This window comes from Petaurus breviceps, unplaced genomic scaffold (assembly GCF_028583685.1).
Source record: "Petaurus breviceps papuanus isolate PSGF00001 unplaced genomic scaffold, PetGlider_PUasm1.0 115, whole genome shotgun sequence".
In the NCBI taxonomy this organism is placed as follows: domain Eukaryota; kingdom Metazoa; phylum Chordata; class Mammalia; order Diprotodontia; family Petauridae; genus Petaurus; species Petaurus breviceps.
The window spans coordinates 6,843,326-6,870,639 of NW_027185612.1; the positions used below are offsets into that span (position 1 = coordinate 6,843,326).

General features: G+C 41.2%; 1 protein-coding gene across 1 annotated transcript in view; it reads left to right on the top strand.

Moving 5' to 3' along the window:
• DPP6 (dipeptidyl peptidase like 6) overlaps window positions 1-18,952 on the top strand; it is a 990,703-nt gene extending 971,751 nt beyond the window's left edge. The window contains exons 21-26 of the mRNA XM_069084788.1: window positions 6,309-6,363; window positions 10,528-10,651; window positions 12,889-12,947; window positions 14,424-14,496; window positions 14,600-14,673; window positions 16,913-18,952. Coding sequence (XP_068940889.1) covers window positions 6,309-6,363; window positions 10,528-10,651; window positions 12,889-12,947; window positions 14,424-14,496; window positions 14,600-14,673; window positions 16,913-17,059 — 532 coding nt within the window. The 3' untranslated portion in view covers window positions 17,060-18,952. The remainder of the gene's footprint in view (window positions 1-6,308; window positions 6,364-10,527; window positions 10,652-12,888; window positions 12,948-14,423; window positions 14,497-14,599; window positions 14,674-16,912) is intronic.
• The last annotated feature ends 8,362 nt before the right edge of the window (window positions 18,953-27,314 follow it).

Sequence of the window (27,314 nt, forward strand, 5' to 3'; positions counted from 1 at the left end):
TTATGGCATGCAAAGGTTACGGCATAAGCCATGGTTTTCCAGGGGAGAAGTGTTACCGAAAGAATTCACCCAGTCCCAAATGTATCTACACAGAAAGTCAGAAACAATCTGAGATACAGTATAAACCAAAGAGACAAGCATTAGCATCTTCATTGTCATGCAGTGCATTTCTATTTGGCTCATCAAATACTTGCTGAGTATTCCTTCAAACTCTATGTCAGATACGAAGATAAATTTTAAAAAAACCTTTCAAAGAGCTTGCAGTTCAATCGGGAAGGTAAGAGGTTTACAACAATTCACTTCACCAAATATTATGGATGCCTAGAGGTGTCACTCTTCAGCCCCTAAACCTTCAGTGGCTCCCTATTGCTCATAGAATAATGTTCAGACCTATGGTCTGACTTTCAAGACCTTCCACAGTCTAGCACCAGCCTAGCTTTCCAGAGTCATCTCATAATGCTCCATTCCACCTACTTGAAAAGCTCCTGTCCACCTTCACTAAGTTCTTACCCACACACGTGGTAAACTAAAACTCAGGTTTAAAATGTCCTCTAAACATGCCTCGTACTTTCCTGCCTCTGTGTCTTTGCTATTCCCAATGCCTGGAACAACCTTCCTCCCCTCTTTCAGCTCTGATTTCCTACCCATCCTTTCTTTGGTTTCTGATCAAATGCCAACTCTCCTCAGTCCATAAAGATCCTTTCTTTCCTGGAACCTCACCTAATTTTGCACCTCTCTGATGCACTTAGCATGGATTCTTCTGTGTTGTCATTATTGTTATATTATCAAAGCCCTCTTCTTGCAAGCTCCATGAGAAATAAATAGAGAGAGAGGGGACAGGGGATAATACTGTGGTCTGGGAAGAACAGTGAGCTGGTCTAGAGAGAGTGCGGAGGGAAGGAGTGTGTAAGTCATCTAGAGAGGTAGGAAAGGGCCAGCCAGGATATGAAGAGCTTTAAAGTCAGAGGAGTTGATGTTGAGTGTCAGGATAATAGAGAGCCAAGAGAGTTTGCTGAGTAAGAGTTTAGAATAGTAAGACCTTCACTTTAAGGGAACTGTGTTGGCAGCTATGTGAACGATGGATGAGTGGGATCCCCCTCATCTATCTTCTCCTCACCATTGACCTATCCAATTCCTCCCTATCCTTTAAGACCTCACTCTGGTCTCATCTTCTCTGGGTAGCCTGCTCTGACTACCCCAGCCCTATGGGCCCCTCCTCCAAAAGTCCTGCAGGATTTGGAGCCTCTACCACACCATTCAGCAATTAATTTGATAATACCTTGCTTTCTCTAATTGTTTAATGTGTGTTTGTATTAAATCTCCAATTAGATTACGAGCTCATTGAGGGCAGGGATCACAGTGCCTAAAATGGAGTTAACCACACAGGAGGCCTTCATCAAAAATATTTGTTGTTCGATTCCAGCCAAAATTCTCCTATCTAGTGGCAAGAACAAGACTGTAACGCTCCCCCTAAGCATATGCTTTTTTAACCTTGAGGTCCTGGTGTTAAATTTTTTTTTAAATAGCCTTCACAGTTTATAATGATTAGATTCACTTCAGAAAACCCAGCTAAAAATATAGTTACAGAGAGCGCAGCTGGTTATAGTTGACAGCAACAGGATAATGACAATATTTTGTACTGAAATAACAGCTCTTCACAGATCTCAAAGCACTTTGCAAATGAGCATCATTATCTAGACTTTTTTTTAGGATCAGGAAATGGAAATCCCCAGAAGATGAGATGACGGGACTGCCAAGGGGCTGATGCTTCCTGCTGAGTCAATAACAGGGCCTAGAATAAAATCCAAGATTACTTGGAGGTGGAAGAGAGCCCAGGACTGGCTCCATGAGCTTCAAAGTTTCCTGTTACTTTCTATAGCAAATATATGCGAAATCTTGCTGTCAGGTAGTATCCACATACAGACCAAACATCCTGATGAAAAGTAGTGGGGGAAAAAAAGTCTAACAACCACTATCCATATGTTTCCAAATGTATTTCTAAATGGCTAGAATTTTGGCTGAATCATTCAATCCATCATTTCAGTGGCTAAACCATTCCTTTTTTTTATCTGGAAACTTGGCAATAATTATTTGGACCCATCTACAGTCTTCCAAAGCACATGGAATATAACTATCCTATGTACGTGGGTGTATATGCCTGTATATAAACAATCAGTCCTAAGACTAGAAGTGACTGTGAAAGCCAAGTCAGGCCATTCCCTGGTCTTCTTTAAAGAGAAGATAGACTCTATCTAGCATGTGATTTTCTGAAAATAATCCATAATTAGGTGTCTATAGTTGTACCCAGCACAACTAAGTCAAGGTATCCATGTACCTTAGAAAAGATTTGAAATCGATGTGTTGCTACACTTCACAACCAAACCCTTCATATTTTAGAGAGCTTTGAGCCTTTGGCTAGGTCCTTCACTATGCCCTCCTACATGGAGTACTCCAGTTTCTGATCTCTAGTCTAGGCTCTGGTGCCCAGAACCATACTAGATGTTGAGGTGACTATGAGGGCAAATGAGGCACAAGTCCTGACTTCTAAGTACCCATCATCTGATTGAGAAGTAAAGACTTACACGTACAGGAAAATGAGAGTAAAGTACAGAGGAATATAGAACCAAGGGCAACATTATGTGGTCCAGCCTGTGAATACTATCAGGTGCCAGAGACTGGAGAAACCAGAACAGAGTAGAAAGGTCTCAGCAAGAGCTAACCTTCATCTGCCCTTTAAAGGTTTTTAAAGCCTTTGCCTCTATATTATCTCACTTGAGTATGTGGGACCGGAATCTTTCTCTTAAGTGCAGGGTAAATTTGAGAAGCTTAAGTGTCTATATAAGGGCTCTTCATTCTTCGAAGGTACATGGAGGTATGTTGTTGTATGTACATGTGGAATCTCCAGTAGCCATTGAGCTTCCAGTGACTCCTAGGAAAGTACAGTTTCAAGACGAAGGGATCCTTACTAGAGAAAAGAGATGAATGTGTGTTGGTACCAGGCTATTTTAGGCATATTACTGTATTTTCCTATTTTGTTTGAATTTCCAAATGAATGTGTGTGTGTGTACACATATACATGTATATGTGTGTTATCTAATTGTCTTTGGGAATGCAGATATACTGTCTCAAAGCCCATATGCAAACGGGCTAGCCTAAATTCTCCATTTGGCAGAGGTACCAAGAATTACTCCTATCAGAGTTTCGAAAATATTGGCACAGTGGATAGAGTGCTGGACTTGAGTGTCAAGAAGTTCAAATCCTGGGTGGGTAGGTGGCACAGTGAATAGAGCACTGGCCCTGGAGTCAGGAGGACCTGAGTTCAAATCCGGCCTCAGACACTTAACACAAAACTAGCCATGTGACCTTGAGCAAGTCACTTAACCCCAACTGCCCTCCAAAAAGCAAAAAAAAAAAAAGTTCAAATCCTATCTCAGACATGGACTAGCTTTGTGACCCTGGGCAAGTCACTTAGCCTTACTCTTCCTCAGTTTCCATATCTGTTTATGAGAGCACCTACCTCTTATGAGGATCAAATGAGATAATATATGTAAAGTGCTGGTGAAAATCTTGCAGGACTATAAATATTGGGCCCTATTAGGTATTTTTTTTTTTGAAGTAGAAGAAGGAAGAAAGAAAGGAAACAAGCATTTGTTAAGCTCTTACCATGTTCCAAGCACTATGACATTTGATCCTCACAACACCCTTGCAAAGCAGATGCTGTTATTTTCCCCATTTCACAGTTGAGGAAACTGAGGCAGAGGTGAAGCGACTTACCGAGGGCCACATAGCTAGTAAGCTCTGAGGCTGGATTTGAGCTTGGGTCTTCCTGACTTCTGGTTCAGGTGCCAGCTCCCTGCTCTTAGCAATAAGCAATCTTGGCGCTGACAAACAGATGATGACGCATACTTTCCTTCTCTGGGCTCAGCCTTAGGAGCCTTTGGGTGTGGGAAGTTATAGATGTTGTCAGACTTGGTTGCTTTGTTCAGTATTTTTGTTTAATTGTTTTTCTTTGTTACAAAGGAAGGTCCACTGTTGGGGAGCAAAGAAGAGATGAAATCAGAAATTGTGGTGGTATAGTGACATGTATTAATTATAGAAGGCATTCACAAAACTTTAAAAAACAGTGAGGGTAAGGATAGTCTGAATTATTGAAAGAGAATAACTTTAGGAGACAGCTAGGTGGTATAATGGGTGACCTTGGGCAAGTCACTTAACCCTGTTTGCCTCAGTTTTCTCATCTGAAGAATGAGCTGGAGGAGGAAATGCCAAACCACTCCAGTATCTTTGCTGAGAAAACCATAAATGGGGTCACAAGAAAGTGGACATGAACAAAACAACTAAATAACAACAAACATTTCAGAACATCTAGTATGTTACTGTCCTTAAGTGGTGTCTCTGCTAGACCCACTATAATGAACAGTAAAGATTATTTCCATATTTAATTCTTATATTCAAAGGATACTTTAATTACTTGAAAGTTCTCATTAAGTCAGTTAAACATCCTCCTTGAAATCTAATTTACAGTATTCATTTACTTAGCATCTTTTTTTTTCAGAGAAAATTTCAAAGACAAATTACCATCCAGTCCATTTCTGAATGATCAATTCCAAATTAGCATGATCAGAATTAATGAAGTTTGACTAAATATATTTATAATAGCTTCAATTTGAATGGAACATTTAAACGTTTAAAAAGCATTTTCACATCTATTCTCTCATTTTAGTTTTCCAACATTGATGATTTCTTCTGACAGATGAGGTCCAGAGAAGCTGTAACTTGCCTAAAGTCCCACAGCCCTGGGAGGAGTCAAGACAGCAGGCCAGGTCCATTGACTCAATGAGATTATAATCTCTCGGAGAGCAGGAACAGATTCTCCTACCTCTTTGTGTCATTCTAGTATCTACTGCAGTATCATTTATTCATTAATTCCTCCATCAAGCAATTATTAAATACTTATTGTGTTCAGAGCGAGGCACAGGGGGATAGAGAAAATCCAGGCAAGACACCATCCCTCAGACTCCTCCAGTCTAAAAGGGAGATGACAAAAAAATAATAAAAGGGAGACGACACAGAAGCTAAAATAAGGAATATTATGAGATAGGCAAATTAGAAAGATCCAAACAAGTGTTGTTTTAAGGGAAGGTTATTGTCAACGGAGGGAATTAGTAAGGGAATGAGGAAACAGGATTTAAGGTGAACCTTAAAGGGCTGGCACTCTTTGCACAGAGATCATTCAAAAGATATTTGTTGATATTTATCATCTTCCCTTTCTACCTCAAACCCACATCTCTTCCTAACTTCCCTCTTTCCATTGTGGAACCAACATCCATTTAGCCAGACTCTTCACTCTCCTTTATTCCCTTTATCCCATCAGAAAATCTAAGAATTTTAGTATGAAATAAATAAAAGGCATTTATTAAGTATTTACAAAGTGCTAAACACTGTACTAAATGCTGGGGATAAAAATAAAAACATAATCACAGCTCTTTCCCCCAAGGAGCTTCTATTCTAATAAAAAGAATGTGTGTGTGTGCGCGCACACGTGTGCGTGCGTGTGTGCGTGTGTGTGTGTGTGTGTGTGTGTGTGTGTGTGTGTGTGTGTAGTAAACAGTTACTAAGAAGGGATATTTTGGTTTGAAAAGCCACAGGTGAGTAGAGCCATAGGCTCTCTATTACTTGTAGAATGAAAGGTAGACAGGCTCCAATTTCTCTTTTCAGACTGATTTCACATTACTATCGCTCACTCTGGGTTCCCACCAGACTAGCCTCCTTGCTCTCCCTGATACACACTGTCCCATCTCCCCACATCTCAGACCACATTCTGCCTGGAAGAAAATATTCCCTCCTCACCTCCCCAACTTTGAATTCCTTCAAAGCTTAAGCCTTCCCTAATACCTACATTATTAATGCCTTTCCTAAAAATAGAACTTTGTACTTATTTCACATATATTTTAAACTTGTATCTGTACCTGTTGTTTCTCCTGATAAAATATGTGCCTATTGTTTTCCCCCCTTGAGGACATAGTCTTTTGCTTTTGTCTCTGTATATGTAATGTTCAGCTCAGTGTGTCTGACTTAAAGCACATAGTAGGTGCTTAATAAATCCTTGTTGAGAGGTTAATTGGCTGATTGGTTGAGATGCTCTTTCCTTCTGATCTTGAAATGTGCACAATGTCTGCCATTTTCAGGGATGGCTTCCATTTCTCGAAGTCATAAGTGGGAATTGCTTTGGATTTCACCAGAAAAAAAAATGACAGTATAGTTTGCACTTCATCATTAAGTCCTGTTTCTCCCCTTTAACCTTGTAGGACAATGTTGAAGGAACCCTATGTTGACAAGACCCGGGTTGCTGTGTTTGGGAAGGTGAGTCTCTGGCTTTGTCTTGTTTTGTTTTCCATATGGGCACACCCCTCAGTGAAAGAGCTTTAAATGGTTTCATCATTTCGACTTCACTTTGATTTATTGGGAGTGCCTACAGTTTGATGGCCTGTGATTTATTATTATTATTTTGCTTTTAAGAGATAAGTTGTTTGCTTAGTTTTTTCTTCTGTTTCCTCTGGGGAAAGGAGGAAGCCAGCTACTGTTAGAAAGGTCAAACAGCTGCTTCATTACATTGTTCCCATAAATCTACTGTTGTTTATGGTCTGGTGCCAAATGGGAAAGAAGAATAAGTAGAGTTTCCTTGTACCATATATTCTATGAACAGAGGCAGTGTACCAAAATGGATGGAAGGCTGAGCTTGGTGTCAGGAAGACCTGACTTCACACCCCACTTAGTAGCTCTATAGCCCTGGGTAAGTCTATCCTCAAACAACTTCCTAGGGTTTGTCAGGGGTAAGCAAACTATTGCCCAAGGGCCAAATCCAATTCTTGTACCTCCCCTGTGATTTATTTTAAAATACAAAAACTATGCTTAGCAGCAGGCCTACAAAAGCAGTCTGGTTTTAGCCCATGGCTTAATTCATTATTTATCTGTTAGTTGTATTAGTTTGCTGTAGGGAGTTCCCACAAGGGCAGTTTCCCAGGCAGACAAAAGACAGATTTCTTCAAGTACTCCTAGATTTTAGTATTTTTTAATGCGTTATGATTACACTCATTTGCCAGTTGACTTGGCCTGCTGTGTAAAATGGGTAGGAGATAGAAGGAATGGATTGGAATGGAGATAGTCCTTAAGAGAACCAAGGAATGGATCTCTGCCCAGCATAGCATGCAAAGAGCTTCTGCCTTGTAGGGTTATCTCAGGTGATTAGAGCCTTAACCCTGCCTCTCCTCCCCTCACCACCCTCTACCCCATCCCCACCATCAGCTACAGTGCTGTGGATGATTATAAGAAGTTCAGAGAACCAATTATATAAAATTAAAATTCTTTTGTACAAAAAAAAAAACCCCAATGCAACCAAAGTTATAAGGAAAGCAGAAAATGGGGGGGGGGGGGTTGCCATAAATATTTCTGATAGAGGCTTCATTTCTCATATATAGAGAACTGAGTCAAATTTATAAAAATACAAGTCATTCCCCAATTGATAAATGATCAAAAGAAATGAACAGGCAGTTTTCAGAAAAAGAAATCAAAGCTATCTATAGTCATATGAAAATGCTCTAAATCACTATTGATCAGAGAAATACAAATTAAAACAACTCCAAGGTACCACCTCACATCTATCAGAGTGGCTAATATGACAAAAAAAAAAGGAAAATGTTGGAGGGGATGTGGGAAAACTGGGACACTAATGCATTGTTGGTGGAGTTGTGAATTGGTCCAACTGTTTTGGAGAGCAATTTGGAACTATGCCCAAAGTGCTATAAAATTGTGTATACTCTTTGATCCAGCAATATCACTGCCAGGTCTGATATCCCAAAGACATCCAAAAAAAGGGAAAAGGACCTATTTGTACAAAATATTTATAGCAACTCTTTTTTGTGGTATCTAAGAATTGGAGAACAAAGGGGTGACCATCAGTTGGGGAATGGCTAAACAAGCTGTGGCGTATGATTATAATAGAATATTATTATGCTATAAGATAGGCAGGATGATTTCTATATACAGAATACATATTCTATATATATAATATGTATATAACAATATATAGAATAGAAGAATTGTTATATGTGACAATATATACTATATATTATTATATATAACAATATAAAAATATATATAATATTCAGTAGAATATTCATTCTATATATAGAATGGATATGCCATATATAATACTATTCTATATAATAGAATATTATTGTGCTATAACAATACATAGAAGAATTGTTATATGTAACATATATTGTTATAATATTATTATATTATATAATATATAAAATAATATTCTATATGTAGAATTATAATCTCTCTATATATAACATTCTATATAATAGAATATTATTGTGCTATAAGACAGGCAGGATAATTTCAGAAAAACCTGGAAAGACCTACATGAACTGATGCATAGTGAAGTGAATAGAACCAAGAGAATGTTGTACATAGTAACAGCGATATTGTTCAATAAAAAATTGTGAATGACTTAGGTATTCTCAGCAATACGATGATCCAAGACAATCTCAAAGGACTAATGATGAAGCATACTATTCACCTCCAGAGAAAGAACTGATATTAATTGAATATAGACTGAAGCATGTTATTTTTCACTTTCTTTCATTTTTTCTTTTATTCAAGTCTTCCTGTACAAAATGGCTAATATGGAAATGTTTTACATGATTACACATGTATAACCTATATCTGATTGATTACCATCTCAGGGAGGAGGGAGAGATAGGATTTGGAACTCAAAACTTTAAATAAAATATGTTAACAAATCGGGGGAAAAAAACTGGGTTTCTATAAGAAATCCTGATTTGCTGTTAAATAGGAAAAAAAAAGTCCAGAGAATAGATAGATCAGTGCAAACCATTGTCACTACTGAGAAGATAACTCAGAGAGCCTGGTTCAGCAAAGTTCATTTTGAATTTGAAGGAAAGAGTATTTATTTAGAATGGTTTCTTCTATGTCAGGACTCTGCCTAGTATTTAATTAGGAATGGGAGCACCTGAAGCAATAAACAGCTCTAGATCCCAAATTAATAGAACATAATTATAATAACAGTACCAGCCCTAAACAAAATGGCGAAGTAGGTATCTTTTTATTGTTGACACCATTCCATTTCCATATCTCATATCCCTAGTCTCTTTCTAGTTGCCCATTGCCCTCATGCTTCCCACTGCATTTCCTGGAGGAATTTCTGGGGCCTCTTGAGATGGTGTTGAACCCAAACCTCCCCTCCCTATGCACCAGGGCTTGCTTACTTTCTCCCCAGCTTCCTACATCAAAAATGATCTATCCTCCATCGGATTCCTTTAGGGCCTTCTAAGGGAATGAAATTAATCTTGACAAACCAATTTCTAACTAAGATGATAATGGATGAGGATTCCTAAATTCGATGACTCTCCTAGGTTATGTTTGTATCCCTAATCCAAAAGAATGAATAACGGGAGAATTTCAGGTTTTGTTATCACCAAACATTTATTGAAAGGGAAAAAAAAGGCAAGGAACACCCTAATTATAACCATCCAAGAGGAAACTTGAATGGGAATGAAGAGACAAAGAGTTTTTATGGAAATATAAAGGGAGTGACTAAAACATCATAACATTGAATGTTGAGATTCATTTATTTGAATGTCAATGACAGTTAATCAAATTTAATTAGTTGTGTTGATTGTTAATACTAAGTTTATAACAAATTGCTATAAAAATGAGGACCTAACCACATCACATAGACATACAACTGTTTTGCTTTTTTATATTTCCAAGTCTTCTCTTCAGCTGTCAAAATAACACACCTGAGGCAGAGGTCTGACCATATCATTCTCCTCCTTTAAGAGAACCAGTGATCTCCGATTACATCTAGATAAAATATAAAACTCCTCTGGGCAATAAACTGTCCTCCAGACTGATTTCACATTAGTCCCCCTTGTATGTTCTGCGCTTCAACCAAACTGACTTACTCACTGTTCTCCACACTTCTCCATCTCCTTCCTCCCCTCCACCTCTTAGATAACCCTAATTCAATACCAACTTCAATTCAAGTACCTTTTGTGTATTCTCCCAGTTAACCTTCCGACCAGTGACTCCTCCTTACTCCTCATCTGCTCTATATTTTGTATAAATTTTATGTTATCTGTTGGCATGGCTCCCCCATGCTCAGGGGAATGTAAGGTAGTTGAGGGCAGGGCCTTTTTTATTTTTGTTTTCCCAATGCCTGGCACATAGTAGGCACTTAATAAAGATGTATGGAATTGAGTGAAAGGTAAAGCCAGCCCTGTGTAAAAACACAGAACCCAAGACCAAAGAATTGGTGAGAGAACATGAATGTTTCCTAGAGTGGAAAGGGATTCCTTTACTATTATTATAATGGCATTATAATAATGATATAATAATAATAATGTGCTGATGCCTTCGTTCCCATTGTATCCTGAAACTGTTTCAATTACTAACCTGTGGTCATTTATATCTAATCTTTCTCTCTTTCTACACTAGGATTATGGTGGGTACCTGAGTACTTACATTCTTCCAACAAAAGTGGAAAATCAAGGTCAAAGTCAAGGTCCAGTTTTCACCTGTGGTTCTGCTCTCTCCCCCATAACGGACTTCAAATATTATGGTAAATAGCCCTTTTCACTGGGACCCACGATATCTGAGACCAGCATTGCTTCCCACACACCCCCTCATCTCAAATCCTTATTTCTGCATCCTCAGTGACTGAGTCCATTACAAAGGCAATTTGAGGGTTCCTGGAATGCAGGTAAAAACTCTGTTATAATGAACCCTGATGGAGGAAGTGTCTCCAAAAATGCCTGGCACCTTCCTACCATTCCAGTCTTTGCTCCTGGCCCTTAGTTAGGTGGTACAGTAGAAAGAGCCCTGAGCTTGACGTCAGGAGGGCCCACATCCAGATCAAGTGTTAGAAAACTTAGTAGCTGGGCAAGTCCTTTAACTTCTGCTTGCCTCAGTTTCCTTATCTGAAAAATAGGGAGAATAATAGCACCTACCTCCCAGGAGTGTGGTTAAGATCAAACGAGATAAGACTTGTAAAGGGATTGCATATTTCCTGGCACATAGTGGGTGTTTTATAAATGTTAGCTATGGTGATGATTATCTTCCTTCTAGTTTCTCTAGCTTCCTCTGAGACTTGACTTCAATCCCACCTTCTGCAGGAGGCCCTTCCCAGTCTCCCCCACTCATTACTAACATAATCTTCTCATACTGTCTCCCCCCCTAGAATTCAAGTTCCTTGAAGGCAGAGACTGTTTCTTGCCTCTGTGTTCCCTTAGTATAGCAGAGTGTCTAACACAGAGAAAATCCCCATTTACATTCTGCAGGAGCTGGACACAAAACAGATTTAAGGGCCAGTTTACTCTCTGGTGAAAAGAAGGGCTCAAACCCAGCTGGAGAAGGGAAGAGAACAAGCCTTTGTGCCCACATTTCCACTGCCATTCCTCTCCTCCATCATGGCACTAGATCTCTGGAGGGCCTGTGTGGTTGGAGGGTTTAGAGTATACTCGGGTATTTCCTGAGGAAGGAGAAAAGTTGGAAAGTAGTTGGTGGGGGGGGCCAGAACATGAGGTATTTGAATAGGACAAGGGTAGCCTAACTTTTTCTCTCTCTCCCCATATTTTGCAAATTATCACCCAATCCTGAACTTTCCTTATGCAGTTATGAGCCATTTCCCAAGACATGGAATTAGCTGTGTGAGAGGTATTGGTCTAAATCTAATTTCTTCCATACTGCTGTCCAGTTTTCCCAGTAGGTTTTGTCAAATAATGCGTCCTTATCCCAGTAGCAACAGAGCCTGTCCCCAGTGTCTAAAGTGCACTTCCTTACCTCTGCCTCTTAGTATCATCCCTAATTTCTTTCAAACTTTAGCTCAGTGCCACCCTCTAAATAAAATCTTTCGTATCCTCACCCCCCCCCAAAATTACCCTATACATTTTATATATTTAAATTTTGTCTTTATAGTCCTTAATAGACAAAATCTAGTCGATAAGCCAGGGTCTGAAAATACACAATAACTTTTTCCATTCACAAATATATCTTCCATTACAGATTTAATTTAAATCTTCAGTAAAACCAGAATTACTCAGGCTCTGACACCAGGGTTGGATCTCCTAGATACTAGAGGGTTCACCTGAAAACACCCTTTTTTATTTGAACCTTGTGGAAATTTTTTCAAATATATGAATTCATTTTCCTATCTTAGTAAGACCTAGTGGAGAGAAATTACTCTTTCCTTGATGGTTAAGGAACTGGCAGTGCCCAGGGAATCATCATTCTGAACATGAATCTTCAGTTGTACAAAATTTTGAATTCAGCTGGAGATGGTCTAGGAAAGAAATGGAGTTGCATGTGTCTTGAGATCATGAACATTTTTCTGGCGATGAGTTACTTAATCTTTATTTGATTCTTTTCCCTTGTGGATAATTTCATTTAACATCATTTATTAAATACTATGTGCAAAGTTCTGTGCTAAGCCTTGGAAATGAAAAGTAGTATTGTCCCAGCTCTCAAGAAAGTTACATTCTAATGAATGGATGTAGTATGGACACAGATGGATTTAACAGGAGATAGTTGAAGGAGGGAGAACACTTGTAACTGAAGGGATCACAAAAGTCTTTGGGGATTAATTGAGGAATCACATTAATCTAGGCCCAAGAAACCAAGATTTTTACTATTTTTAAAAATTCTAAAGCACACATTTTACAAGTGCCACCACAGTGATGTTGTTTTATTCAAGCAAAAAGTCCACTTTTTGGTGAAGATCTGTTTGGGGAATGGAAATGGGCAGAGTACTTGCTTTCCAGGCCAAGGGAGAGTTAGCTAATGTTTTTCTCTCTTTCCAAGCTTCTGCATTTTCTGAAAGATACTTGGGTCTCCTTGGAATTGACAACAGAGCATATGAGGTATGTTTGGACACCCTCATGACAACTGCCCTGTCTGGGATATTTCCCTTCAGTACATACAGAAGGCATCGTCTCTCTGTGTTCCTCTAGCCCTTCATCCCCAATTCCCTAGGGTACCCCATTTTTTTTCTTTCAGCGACCTTATTGTCTCTCCCAAGAGCCTTTGCATTTCATTGTGGAATAAGAACTAGGTCTGTCTCCTGCTAAAGGAAGTCCAAAAAAGCACTAAAGAAATGCACTCTCTCTTCTTTGCCAAGTGGAAGAAGAGAGAGTATGGAATGTTGCATGTGGTGTTAGACACAGCTGATATGTTGGTTTTGCTGAACTATTTTCCTCTTTAACTGGTTATAAATTATGGTTCTCTGAGTAAGGGATCAGGAGGGACATATTTGGAAATGAAGGTGATGTAAAAGCATAGGATCGATCACTGTTTTTAGAAAAGTAAAATAAAAGGTACTGCCAACATCACTGGGCTAATCGGCCTGGTTTTTTGGCACAGGGACCCATCCCAAGTCAGTCCTCTGAAATTATGTTACCAAAATGTCTGCCCATAGTGCATTTGGATTCAACAACAACAAAAAATGCTATTTCCTAGTTGCTATGAGAGGTGGGGATGGCACAGTGGGACATGCCCTAGGCCAGGAATCAAGAGACCTGGGTTCTAGTCCCAGCTCCATCCCTTCCAAGCCATAAGACCCTACTTCATGAACCTCAGTTGCATCCTCTCCTTCCCAGGTTGTTGGGAGACTCAGTGGAAATCCTGTGTGTTAAAGAGCTTTATCAGCTGTAAGAGCAAAACAAATGTAAGGAATGGGGAGGCCCAGTGGAAGAGTGCTGGGCTAAAGTCAGGAAGAGTGCACTTAGATCTCAGCTCTACCACTTTACTTAGCTGGGCCACCTCAGGCGGGCAAGTCCCCTGACCATTCTGTTCCCAAGATCCCACATGTACAAGCATGGGGTTGGACTGTATGATCAATCACTTCCAGCTCTTAGAAGAGCTGGTAACCTTTCTCAAACTGTCTTCGGGTTAAGGATACCTGCCTCAGGGCAGCCTGTTACAGGGTGGGAGTTTGCTCATTATCAACCACAGGGGCAAAGTTTGTACCTGAATAATTAAGCCCACCTCCCAGACATGGAGCCAGCTGGTGTGCATTGGCTGAAATGGTGGCACTTTATAGCAAGGGAGAGCAGGAACTTTTTTTTATTCTTCTTTTTTGGTCTGGTGAGCAAAGGAAAGAGTTAGCAAAGGTTAGCTGAATCATGGGAATGCCTCCCCCTTTCACTCCCAGCTTCTACAACAACCATCTTTAGAACTACTGCAGGTTTGTACAGGGAGTTCTAAAAGTCTTGGCGCAGTTTTAAGCTTTAATAGCCTAAAGACTTTGGGGACATCCTGTACAGGCATTTTTAAAAAAATACTTTGTTCCTTGTGCTGAAAATGACTAACTCATTCCCTTGGTTGGCGCCTCCTTCCAGATGACCAGATTAGCCCACCGGGTGTCAACCCTGGAAGAACAACAGTTCTTGATCATCCACGCAACTGCTGATGGTGAGTGACCCGGGCAGCGATGGCACTGTTCACCTGGGAATAAGTCTGGCTTTAATGGTGATTGCGGCTTCCGACACACACTTCTGTTTTTCTCCCCCTGCAGAAAAAATCCATTTCCAGCATACAGCAGAGCTCATTGCACATCTAATTAGGGGGAAGGCTAATTACAGCTTGCAGGTACGGTATATGCGAACAGACCTGTTTTTCTCATTTAGAAAACATAATTGTGTTATTGCACCCCAACTGGGTTTACTCTCCTCCCCCCCGGCACTCGTGCTGGCTAGCTGGGTCCCCAGAGGGGAGCTCACTGTTTCTCCTCTCAGCATCCCAGGGACAACCCTGAGGGGTGGAGGACTCTATTACCATATCACTCACCAGCCCCCCAGCAGGTGTGCTCACCCTTGATTGTAGCCAGCTAGAGTCAATTACCTTTAGAAGGGTTATTTTCTGAGGCGGCATAGTAAAAAAGGCCAGAACAGAAATGCCACCTCTCTCACACATCCAAGGTCACTGGGGAGAATGAGCCCAAATGGGGAGAGCGTGTGTGGCCAAAGAGACCACTCAAGCTGGTGCCTATGAGAAGGCCTCCTCACGATGGTCTCCCCTGGTGCGTGGCTCTCATCGGAGGTCCGAACATCAGTACCCTTAGACAGTCCTGCAGCCACCTGCCCTCATCATGCCTCTCAGCCCCAGACTCTGCTGTGGGCCACCACTGCCCCTGTTCCAGATGGGAAGTCCAAAACATCTGACCCTTCCAAGGCTGGGGGAGAGGAGTCAGCAAGTGTTCCCCCGACACAAAATGATGCCTTCTGGAGCACTCAGCTGTTGTGCCTTCAACTGATCTGTGGTCATAATGCCAAAATCTACCAGGTGTAACATTCCCTTCAATCAGCCACACAGCCGTTCATTCCAGTGGGATGTCATTTGCTTTCATTGATTGGTTGAAATATGGGACACCCCTGGGAGAATGTTCTGTTCAGAAAACATGGATTTTTACCTAGCAAATCTTGTTTCTGCAAAACACAATTGTGTGTATATGCTTCTGTCACAGAGTTGAAAGGAACCTTAGAAGTCACCTATTTCATTCCCTTCATTTTACAGATGAGGGACTGAGCCCCAGAGAGGTTTAGTGACTTGCCCAAGGTAGTCAGCATCCGAGACAGAATCTCAGCCCAGGCCCATTGCTTCCCTGTACCCTGCTGAATGCATGCAGCCGGCATGTGACAGGCAAACAGTCTCTAAATAAATAGCCCAGGTGCTGTGGCACCCATAGAGTCTCAGGGTTGGAAGGGACTTCAGTCGTCCAAGTCAGTCATTGAATCCAGTGCATATTTGGACAGAAATATCTCCTACAATCTCCCTAACAGGGAGCCCTCCAGCCTCTGCCTGATGGCTTCTAGGGCTTCCTATGGCTCGGCCCATTCCATTTTTGGACAGTTCCAGTTCTGTGGAAGTCATAGAAAGGCTTAGCTTAGGTGATAGCTCCTCAAGCCACCTTTCCTGGTGGTTTCCTCAGTTCTCAGCTTTTGAGTTCTGTCTTTGACACTAATTAGCTGTGTGATCTTGGGACATTCTCAGTCCTTCTCTGAATCTCACTTTCTTCATCTACAAAACAGAAGTCATAGCAATCGTACTAACCTCTCTCTTATATTACTTCCTAAACCTTTAAGGAAACTTGGCATTCTATTAAATAGGAATGGGGACTAAACTTGGAATGACATTAGTATGATTAACTCCCAACTGAGAAAACTTCTACCAAAGCAGATCTTTAGATCTACCAAAGTGCCATCTCTGCAACTCAAAATCTTGGAGAGTTGCCGAGGGCACTCAGAGTTTGTGATCTGCTTAAATGAGAGTTATTTCAGCTAAGTACTATTGACTGATCATAGAGCTAGGACTGGAGGGGACCTCAGAGGTTAATTGATCTAATTCTTTCAATTTACAGATGAGGAAACTGAGGCCCAAAGAGGTTAAGTCCAGATAGAGAAAGTGTCAGAGATGGGATTTTAACCCAAGTCCTCCAACAGTACCCTATCCACAGAGAGCTTCATGGAGGAAGTGGGTCTTTCATTTACATAATTATAATAATTATAACTAACATTTATGTAGTACTTCATGATTTGAAAAGTGCTTCACAAATGTCTCATTTGATTCTCACAACACTGGGAGGTAGGAAATCTTCTTATCCCCATTTTATAGAGAGAAGAAACCAAGGCAGTCATAGAGGAAGTGACTCGCCCAGGGCTGGAGTTAAGTTTCTGAAGCTGGATTTGAACTCAGATCTTCCTGATGCCAGGTCTAGCCTTCTGTCCACAGCACCACCTATTTATATGGCTCCAAGGGCACCAACCTCTTTTGCCCCTTCAGGAAATGTTGAGTTTCTCATTGTAATTTCTCTCCCTGCCTCCCCTTACAGATCTACCCAGATGAAAGCCATTACTTTCACAGCTCCTCCTTGGAACAACACCTCTACCAATCCATCATCAACTTCTTTGTGGAGTGTTTCAGGATTCAGGACAAACTGGCCACAGTCACGATGAAAGAAGAGGAGGAAGAGGACTAACTGTGCATCCACACCCAGCACAAAAGTGGTTCTTTCTGTCTAACAATATGCAACTGGAAAGTGTCCTCCCTCCCTACCCCCTCCCCTTGCCATCCCCCCAGGGGAGGAGCTGGGGAAAGAAATGTTATGTTAGCATGTGTGTCACAGAACTGAAGGCAGCCTTCCTGCTCTGTCTCAGCAGCAAGCTCCTTCCCAGGAAGAGGGACATCACGCATGACGGGTCCAACCGAGACTGCTGTCTGGAACGAATATAGCTTCAAGGCATCACCTTCTCTTGGCCACACAGTGACTGCTGGATTAAGTGCCCCACCCCACCCCGCCCCCTCTACCGCAAGGAAGAGTGCTTATGGATCAATGGTAGGAAAGGCCCGCCTTGAGGACTTTGAGATCACTGGCCAGATCACTGGCCCTTTAAACCCAAGCTATCCAGCATTGAAGCCCACCTCCCACATTAGAGCGCCATTGTCAGCAGCATCACATTGTGTCCGATGAAACTGTCATGGAAATTAAAAACGAAACAACCAACAACAAAGATTATAGCACAATTATTTTAAAGGCATCTTAAAGATCCATATTTGCTTGCTCCTTCCCATCATTAGAAGATTCAGTGTTACTACCAGGCTGCTTTGAAGACAGACTCTGGACTGTACAAAGTATCGTCGTAGTTATGCTAATGTTTAACCTTATGTAATGAATTAGTATTTTTATATAGTTTTTATCTGAAGCTCTGTTGTCATGGAGTTCTTTGGGTTTGCTTTGCTTTTTCCTTGTCCATCTGCAGGCTTTCACCTTGTTTGGATAAGGCGACATCTAAACTAACTACTTTGTCTTTAAGGTCATGAGTCAGACACATTGTGGAGCCATTTCAGAAAGCTGAGGGACGGAAGACACCCCAGGCACGTTCATTTGCAAGAGGCTGCTTTCCCACAGAGCTTGATTTAGGTTTGGGTTTAGATTTGCCACTGTCCATTTCCATTTCATTCCAGGAACTAAAACTGTCAAGTCCTATTTCTCCCTAAGTGGTCTCGTCCGTCAGTATCACATTTGGTAAAAATGACAGGGCTTTGATCCCAACCTCTCCAGTGTTATTGAGTAACCCTTGTAGAAGAAAAACCTGAAGAGAAAAAAAATGTGTAAGAACATGTCAGAATTGGACTTCATTTCCTGGGAATTGTTCCATTGCCTCCCTTTTGAGTGCTCTCTACGTTAGCCTTGTAAGATATACTCTGACCAAATGTACAGCCAATATTCATAGTGTATATTTCATTTTGTTGTATATAAAGGAATGTACGTCAGTCATTTGTGAAGTCTCCCTGCCCTACTCCCTCAGCCCCCCGGCAATATTAATCTTGTGTTCAGCGTGCATGCTAACACTCTTTGGCTGATCTGAACTCTTTAGAAATGCTAGTTGGAAATATATCAATTACTGTCATTTCCTTTCTCACGTGTTGACAGCCTGAATGTCAGTACCAATTTCTTTGGCTTGCAGTTGTCCTGTGGGTGACCTCGACATCTGACAGCAGTGAAGACATATCCATGATGCTTTTCAGTGGTTGGGGATTTCGGTTTCACCTTTAAGCTTTGGCTGTCAGTTGTAGTTAGGTCAAATTGGAATTTTGTGTTTGTTTTTTATTTTTGGTTTTTGTTTTCTAAACAAAGGAAGGTGACACACACCGCCATTTTTTGAAGAGATCAACCCACTGACAAACAGGACCAATCAGAATGCTATGTGTTCATGCTTTTGCTACTCCAATGGGCTCGACTATCAGCAAAGCCAACCTGATCTGGAAGGGGAACCCGGCTCTGGCCATGAGATGTGGTAGGAGGGAAGTTAGGACGTGGCATGGTAGCGTTTGATCATCCATGGAATAAAACATTATTTTACCACTCGGATTGCTATTTTCTTGTTTACCACCATTATCTCAGTTGAGGAAAGAGTAAGTTGTTTCAATGGGTTTTTTTAAGGGGATTATTAAAACAGAAGATGGTGTAGTACAATAGAAAGAGCTGGATGTTGAGTCAGGGGCCCCCTGAGTTCAAATCCTATCACTAAAACTTTCTACTGATATAACCTTGGGTAAATCCTCCCTAGGCCTCCTAAACCATAAGTGACTTACCCTAGATTGCCTCAGTAACAGCTGGATTATAGCACCTAGATCATATATTTTATTTCAAAAGCCCTAATGGGCATTCAGCTTTAAAAAATAATAATAATAATAATCTTGACTAGAAGAATTGATAACTGGCCATTTGTTTTAAGTAGGATTAGGAGAGCATACATCATATTTATTCAAGTACTCTTTCCCCCATAGCATAGGCACCATCTGTCCCCCATCTCTGCTAATGCAAACATCTATATATTTAACATTTACAAAGCTTTTACACAGATTACATTAGTGGAGTCTAAAACAAAACCCCATGGGGTAAGCACAATAGGTCTTATCACCCCCCAGTTTATAGATAAGGAAAGTGAAGCTCTGAAAGATTAAGTATTTTGCCCCAGAACACAGTTGATGTGTCAGATTTGGAATCTGTTCCCAATTCTTTCCAACTGCAAATCCAGCATCCTGCACCACAGAAACTTCTTTAAGGAAGAATAGGTTTGAGCCAAAGCATGGGTAGTTCATACTAGCACCAAGGACAAAGACCTTCCCAACACTGAGGATGAAATGCTTCACCAAAGGAGACTATGGAATCTCTCAATTCCATCCAACAACCTATCCAGTGTTCCAACCATGGCACTGTGGTGAGGAACGGAGCCAACAGTCAATGAGGGCCTAGATCTAGCCTCAGTTTCTTCCTCTCTAAAAACTTGCACTATCTACTTCACAAGTTGTTGTGAAGAAAAATATCAGGTAACTCTTTAGGGTTAAGAATTGTCTAATATTCTATGACAAATTCCATAAATGTTTGTTGAAGGATCTTCTCTGTGTGAATCTCAGTTCCAGATGCTGGAGACAGAAGGATAAAATAAGACTACAGTCCCTGCCCTCACGCATTTACAACTTAGCAGATAATCGCTTGTATTTATGTACCACCTTACATGCATTATCTCATTTGAACATTAAGATAGCCCTGTGAAAAATATAGTACAAGAAGGATTACCACCTGCCACAGATGAGAAACCTGAGGCCAAGCAAAAACAACTAGGAAAAGGGTGGAACCAGTTCTCAGACCCAGGTCTCCCAGTTTTGCCTAGTATATCTTGCTTTATATCATACTGACTTTCCACGATATAGGAACACCTTTGCTAAACTGTGCCAAGGAGAATTTTCTTGATTGTCTTCAGAGAGAATTTTGCCCACATTTTCCACTATGACTTTTTGCATTTTTCCAGTTATTTAGTGAATGAGTTGGGAAATGGTAGACTAATACTACCAATAAAATGAATTTTAAAAAATAAAATAACACCACCAATAAAAAAAATGGATAGTTTAGGCTCCAGAATTAAGATGGAGATGATGAACCCATCAGAACCTAGAAGAAATAAACTCGTTGGCAAAGGAAGACCAGATCTCTTTCTCTTGGTCTCCAGAGTGGGGAGTGGTGTCAGGCTCCACCTTTCATACACACTTTTCCTCTGCCAGGAGAAGCTCTTTTAAAGTCCGAACTTCATAAGTATTTGAGGCCGTTTTTCACTCAACCCTGTGACTGGAGATCACCTGAATTTTGAAATAGAAGCATGAGGTCAGCATCATGAAAGAAGAGGATCCATCTCCTGACACTGTTCCTTTGCATAAGCAAAGGAACACCCTCCCATCCTTTCAGAAAGCTCCCTACTTTCCTTCTAAATATAGCTCAGAGGCCAGTCTTTCTCATGAAGCCTTTCCTGATCCTTCTTGATCTCCTTTGTCTTCCTTTCCTGCCCCCACTACTTATTAATACTCTCAACCTCTTAAAATGACTTGGTAGAGTCCTTTGCACTCACTGGCTTGGCTATGTGTCACACCCCTCCAGTAAACGGTTGCTCCTTGAAGACAGGGACTGTTTTCATTTGGTCTTTGTCTCTCCAGTTCCTAATACAGTGCCTTGCAGACAGTGGGCACTTTACGGTAATATCTAGAATGTAATATAGCACTTGAAGGTTTGCAAGTCTTTACATACCTTATCTCATTTGAGCTTCAAAGCAACCTTGGAAAGTAGGTACTATTGTTAGCCCCAGTTTAGGTATGAGGAAACTGAGGCAGAAAGAGGCTAAGTGGCCTACACAAGGCCACACAGCAACTAGATGTCTGAAGCAGGATTCCGACTCAGGTCTTCCTGACTTCAGGTCTAGTAAATGATACTCACTGGAAGATTAGATATAGAAAAAGGGTGACCAGGTTGTTATGGCCATACAGCTACAACATCTGCTCATAAATTGTACCCTGGGAATGCTGTCATTTAGGACAGCTGCCGTCACAGAGAGCAGAATGGAGGTTTGTCACCATACCAGGAAGGTCCAGTGCTGAGCTTACCCACATTCCCGTGCATCGAACAGTAAGTGACCACTACGTGCTACACATGGGACTAAATAGTGAGGATACGTAGACAAAACTTCCGTATTCAAGCTCCTTGCATTCCATTCACAGTTAGGCAGCCCCGTGAACCAGAGCACTGGACCTGGAGGCAGGAAGACCTGAGTTCAAATCCAGCCTCAGATGCTTCATTAGCCATATGACCCAGAGAAATCGCTGGACTTCTGTGTGCCTCAGTTTCCTCAGCTGTAAGAAAAGGCTAATAATAGCACCTACCTCCCAGAGTTTTTGTGAGAACAAAACAAAGTAATATTTGCAAAGCATTTTTCGAACCTCAGAGCACTATACAAGTGTTAGCTATTCTTATCATCAGCATCATTATTCTTCACACTTCAGTATTACTCTGCTCTCAGTCAAGGCCCATGGCAACCCTAGAAATGCTTAGACATATAGGTTTGACACCTCCCTCATTCCCAAGGGTGTTCCTAGTCTAAAAACAGAGAAATTAGAGTAAATACAAAGGTTGCCAGTTTGGGTGATCTGTCTATTTATAGTTTGGATTATGAACCGATAATCCCTTAATGTGTTCCCTTCAGCCTGAATGTGACCAGCCACTTCAGGACCAAAAGACTGATCATATAGGCAAATTGAAAGAAACATCCCTAAGTTCATGTTTAGTACAAGTTAATTCAAATTTATGCAACAGAAATAACCAGACTGTGGCACCAATCTGGTTATTTCTATTGTACAAGCCCAACTTTGACGATACCTGTACAAGATGCGCACTCAAATATTTGCTAGGTTTTCAATTTTTCCACAGTGCTATCCTTAATATGTAGAGCTCATATTCCTGGCCAGCATCAGTTGAGATTGTCAGGATTTGGTGGAATGAGCACAAAAGAAACACCATCCTATCTCTTTTTTCCCCTTGACTTTGAGTTGTTTTCCCAGTCATGGATATAGAGTTGAACTGATGTATTCCTGTGCCCCAAACCAGTCATCCTCATGACCAAAGATGTACATTTGCAAATTACAATAGTCAGTGATGCTGTCTGAGGCCGCAGCTCAGAGAAGAGCCATTAGATACAACTTGGAACCAAGCACATGGCCTAGGCCTCCATGGCACAGTGCTCCAGTCAGCTGAGTAACCATCTACCCACTACCTAACAACACTTACAGGGCTCTGCAATCAGCCACCATTTCCTGAGAACCTTCAAGCTGCCTAACCCTCTCTTGGACAGGATAGGGTTAAGCTGTAAGGCAGTCCATGAATGAACAGCTGTAACTTAGAGAGGAGGCCCTGGTCATCATTTCCATTTTAATTAAAATTCTTGCTTGCCTGCAGCCTAATGTCTTTTAGGCATGGCCTATATTCTTCTTTGCACTGAGCTGTTGGGCCTAGACTAATTTCAACACCTGGTCTAAGCAGCTCTCACATGCTACCTGCCACGGGAATTCTGGGAGCCCTGTGATATCAGGTGGTGACCTGACCCTAAAAGGCTGCTCGTGAAGAAGTGATTTGGATTTCATCTCAGGTTTATAACAAAGGCCTCCGCTCCATTGCAGTGAGGCAGCAAGCAAAAATCAAGAGAAATACCATTAGGCTGAAAGATGGGAAAATCAAACCTAATGGGCTTCCCCTGTAAACCAGAGAGACCACAATTACTGCCAGGAGAAAGCAGCAGCAATATGTTAGAAGCTCTTACAAATCGATAAGGAGAATAAAATCAGCTCAAACAATAGCCAAGAGCCTTTACTTAAGAATCATAATGCTGTAATGCATTGGCACAGTTCTTTATATTTTTTGAAATGTCTTCACATACCTTAGTGTGAGTCTCACAACACCCGTGGGAAAGGGGCTATGTTGGGAATTATTGTGCTGGATATTTAGATGAAAAAGTGGACTCAGATTAAGATTTTTCCAAGGTCATGAAGTTAGGTAGTGGTAGAGAGGACTATTAGCTAGCTCTCTTGACTACCAGGTCCTCACAACTCATTCTATCGCAAATTTCATTTATAGCAAAGTTCATCATCTCTGGTGGTTCTCAGTTGCATTCCCCAGAATGATCATAGATATAACACCATCCATAATAGTTAGCATTTATACAGTGCTTTACAAACATTATTGAATTTTGTCCTCAACACCTCTGAGAGGTAGGTGTTATTTATTATCTATATCACTCCCCATTTTACAGATGGGACAACTGAGGCAGAAGGAGGTCACAGAGCTGGTAAGTATCTGAGGATGGATTTGAACTCAGATCTCCCTGGTTTTGGGTGCAGCACCCTCTTCTACCCACTCTTCCCAGCTGCCAACAGCAGACTATGCTTGTGTAAATCTTTAAGGTGTACCAAGTTCTTTCCTCACAACAAGCCTGTGAGGTAGGTAGTACAAGTGTGATTATCCCCCATCTTGGAGATGAGGAATGGGAGGTTTGGCAGGCATGTAGCTGATGATTTCCAAGTATTTATTTACACATTAGCAAGGGTCAGATCCTTCTTTCTAACTTCAAGTCCAATATGCTTTCCATCACGCCACACTGACAACCTTAAGTGACCACAGCTGACAGCTAATGATTGACAATTACTCGTATACCCTTGTGAGCTCTTTGTGGAAAGAGGCCACAACTTCTCCATCCTGTGATTCTCTCCATGGTACATGGTCCAAACCCAGTAGAGGCTCAATCAATACTGTTAATTAACTGTTGTCAATCAAGCATTGACTTCATGAGTAAGGATACGAGTAGGGAGGAATCTAAGTTAATGAAACAGGAGCTCAGGGAAGGAAATCTATTACTGCAAACTTGCTTCCTTCAAGGACCTTACAGCTTAGTTGGGGAGGCAAGGTATCTATACACCATTTTCATTTTCTTTTTTCTTTTTTTTTTTTTTTTGCTTTTTGGAGAGGGGAAGGTAGGGCAATTGGGGTTAAGTGACTTGCCCAAGGTCACATGGCTAGTTTTGTGTTAAGTGTCTGAGGCTGGATTTGAACTCAGGTCCTCCTGACTCCAGGGCTGGTATTCTGTTCACTGCACCACCTAGCTGCCCTACCACTATCATTTTCAACAACATTTACTGAAAGTCTACAGACCATAGGGAACAATTAAAGAAAAACAAAGGATTCTCTAAGTACTCATCTATAAGATATGTAAGTCCTGTACAAGATCAAAGAAGTCTGGAATAGTTTGGGAAGGCTCCCCTGAAGAAGGTGGAACTTGGGTCAGACCTTGAAGGATGGGTAGCATTTGGATAGGAAAAAGAGAAGCATAGTAGGTATGAGAACAACATGAGGAAAGAATGAGATATAGGCATGAGTATAGTGTGTTTGTGGCACTCCGCGTGTCCAGAAGCGAGTGACTAGGCCATTGGCTGCCCAGACACAATCTCACACGAGGAGGAGCTGAAGGAGCTGGCCGGATTGACTCTGCATAAGAGAAGACCTAGAGGAAGGTATAAGCACTGTCTTCGTCTATTGAAAGGGATGTCATGTGGAAGATCAGACTCTTGGTTCTAAGAGGAGCAGAACTCTGGTCAATTAGTCCTATTGGTAATTCATACAGAGTTTGCAGGCCCAGAGCTTTTTAAAAAAAAATATTAACTGCTTTCTGGCCACATCCTGTCTATCCTGTACTTGTGCACTAGAACCTCAATGCAGAACTTTACAATTATGTCCATTTAATTTTAGCAGCTAGGTGAGTCAGGAAGACTCATACTGAGTTCAAATCCAGCCTCAAATACCTGGGAAAGTCACTTAAACCTGTTTGCTTCAGTTCCTCATCTGTAAAATGAGCTGGAGAAGGACATGGCAAACCACTGTATCATCTTGGCCAAGAAAACCCCAAATGGGATCACAGAGAGAAGGACACAACTGAAATGACTGAACAACAACAAATTTTATCTATAATTTGTTAAAATTCAACTTAATTTAATAAGATTAACCCCATTTTCCCCACCTCTTCAGCTCTTTGAGAATCCTAATTTTGTCATCCAATGCATTCTCATTGTCCTTTCCAGGGATCCCCAGATTTTCTAAATGTACTGCCTCGATCTTCATCCAAGTCATTGACAACACTATTAAAAAGGACGTGACCAGAACTCTGCGGCCCTTTACTACAGACTTCCATTTTGAATTATCGCACAATTGCACAACTCTTCAAGGTACAAGTTTACACTGACTTCTCACACTTCTCTTATATTGTCCAAGGCATTTAACACTGCTAAGTAGATAATAGGCACTTAACTGGTTCATTTATTAGCTAATAGAGGACACCAAGGCCCTTCTAATTGGGTCGAAGATAAATGCTGAATAAGAAATGAATCCTACAGGAGGCAGTGGGTGGTTTGGGGACTCCCCTGCAGTGTGCTATATGCGTTTTCAGAAAAACCCTAGGATTCCTTTGATGAGCAAAAGTCTTCACTGTTAGAGAAACCAACCCCAACGGTCTGACTTCATCCACCAATATAGAAGTGGGGTCACCCACGACACTGAAAACCTGCAGAGGAAAGAATGAATTAAAAACCATGGGGAAAGAGCAAAGTAGAAATATTGAGGACCAAAGCTTAAATAAATTTTATTAAGTTTTGTAATAGACAGCAGGCCTGCTTGGGGATACAATGGGAGTAAAATGCTATGAGCAGTGTATCCAAGTAAGTGAGACTGTGGAGGGAATAAGTCTCACACTGGGCTCACTGCACTGGATCATGCATAATTCATCAGACTTCATAAATATCAAAACACTCCACAGCTGTTGGTACTTCAGTGCAAATCCTGCAACTATTCCTTCAATTATTCAGTCCCAGGCTCAGGGAACCAGTCAACTGCGTCAAAGTTAGATTTTTATAAAGTATCAATTACTGCAGAGTTTTGGAACTGAGATTTTCTGGGCCCAGAGGAGTCCAGGAGAGAAGGCTGATCCAGTAAAATGGAAATTTCTCACTCTCTAACTCTCTCCATTTCATTCCTCCTCTTTTTTCTTCCTCCTTTCCCACCTCTTTTTCTCTTACTCTCTTCTCCCTGGACTTCCCCTTCTTACCCTTCATCCCATTTCTCCCCATATTTCCCACTTGTCTTGCCTCTCTCCTATCTTCTTTCCTCTTTCCAATTTCCTTCCCTCCTTCTATTCTCACATTTTTGGATATGTTTCTGTTTCTTTAACTCTACCTCCCCTCCTCCATCTAGTGCCTTCTCTCCTTTTCTCTGCATCTAACATTCCCAAACATCCTTTTTATGAGGTCCCATCCCCAGTTAGAGGGAGATGCTGGTCTATGTTATCCCAAGCCTCCAAAATCAGATCTTGGCCATCCTTCTAGGCTGACCTCCATCCTCCACACCTTACTCAGACTAACAAGGAGTAGACCCAGTCTTTCTTTCACCTAACCATGATAAGAATAAGTCTCCACGCTCATTCTCTTTCAGCCCAAAGGAGATTTAGGAGGAACAATTTGACTATTTTTTATTTAATCCCCATCTGTCATACCTACCCAGTAGGGTGAAATAAATTAAAGGTGCCAAAAAAATTCCAACCCTGCCAAACCACTAGAGAAAATCTTCATTTGTTGGCCACTTCTCTCCTTTCCATCCTCTCCTAAAAAAGTGCACAAAATTCAAGCCATGAATAGCTGGGCACCAGAAACATTCCCTAAATACATAGCAACCCATCACCTCCCTCAATCCAGGCTCCCTAAAGACAAGTGCTCATGACTTCTTTACACATCAATCTATCCATTAATAGATCTTCACAGAGCACCTCCAATATTCCAAGCACTGTGGAGGGCACTGAGAGTCCTCTCTCCCTTCA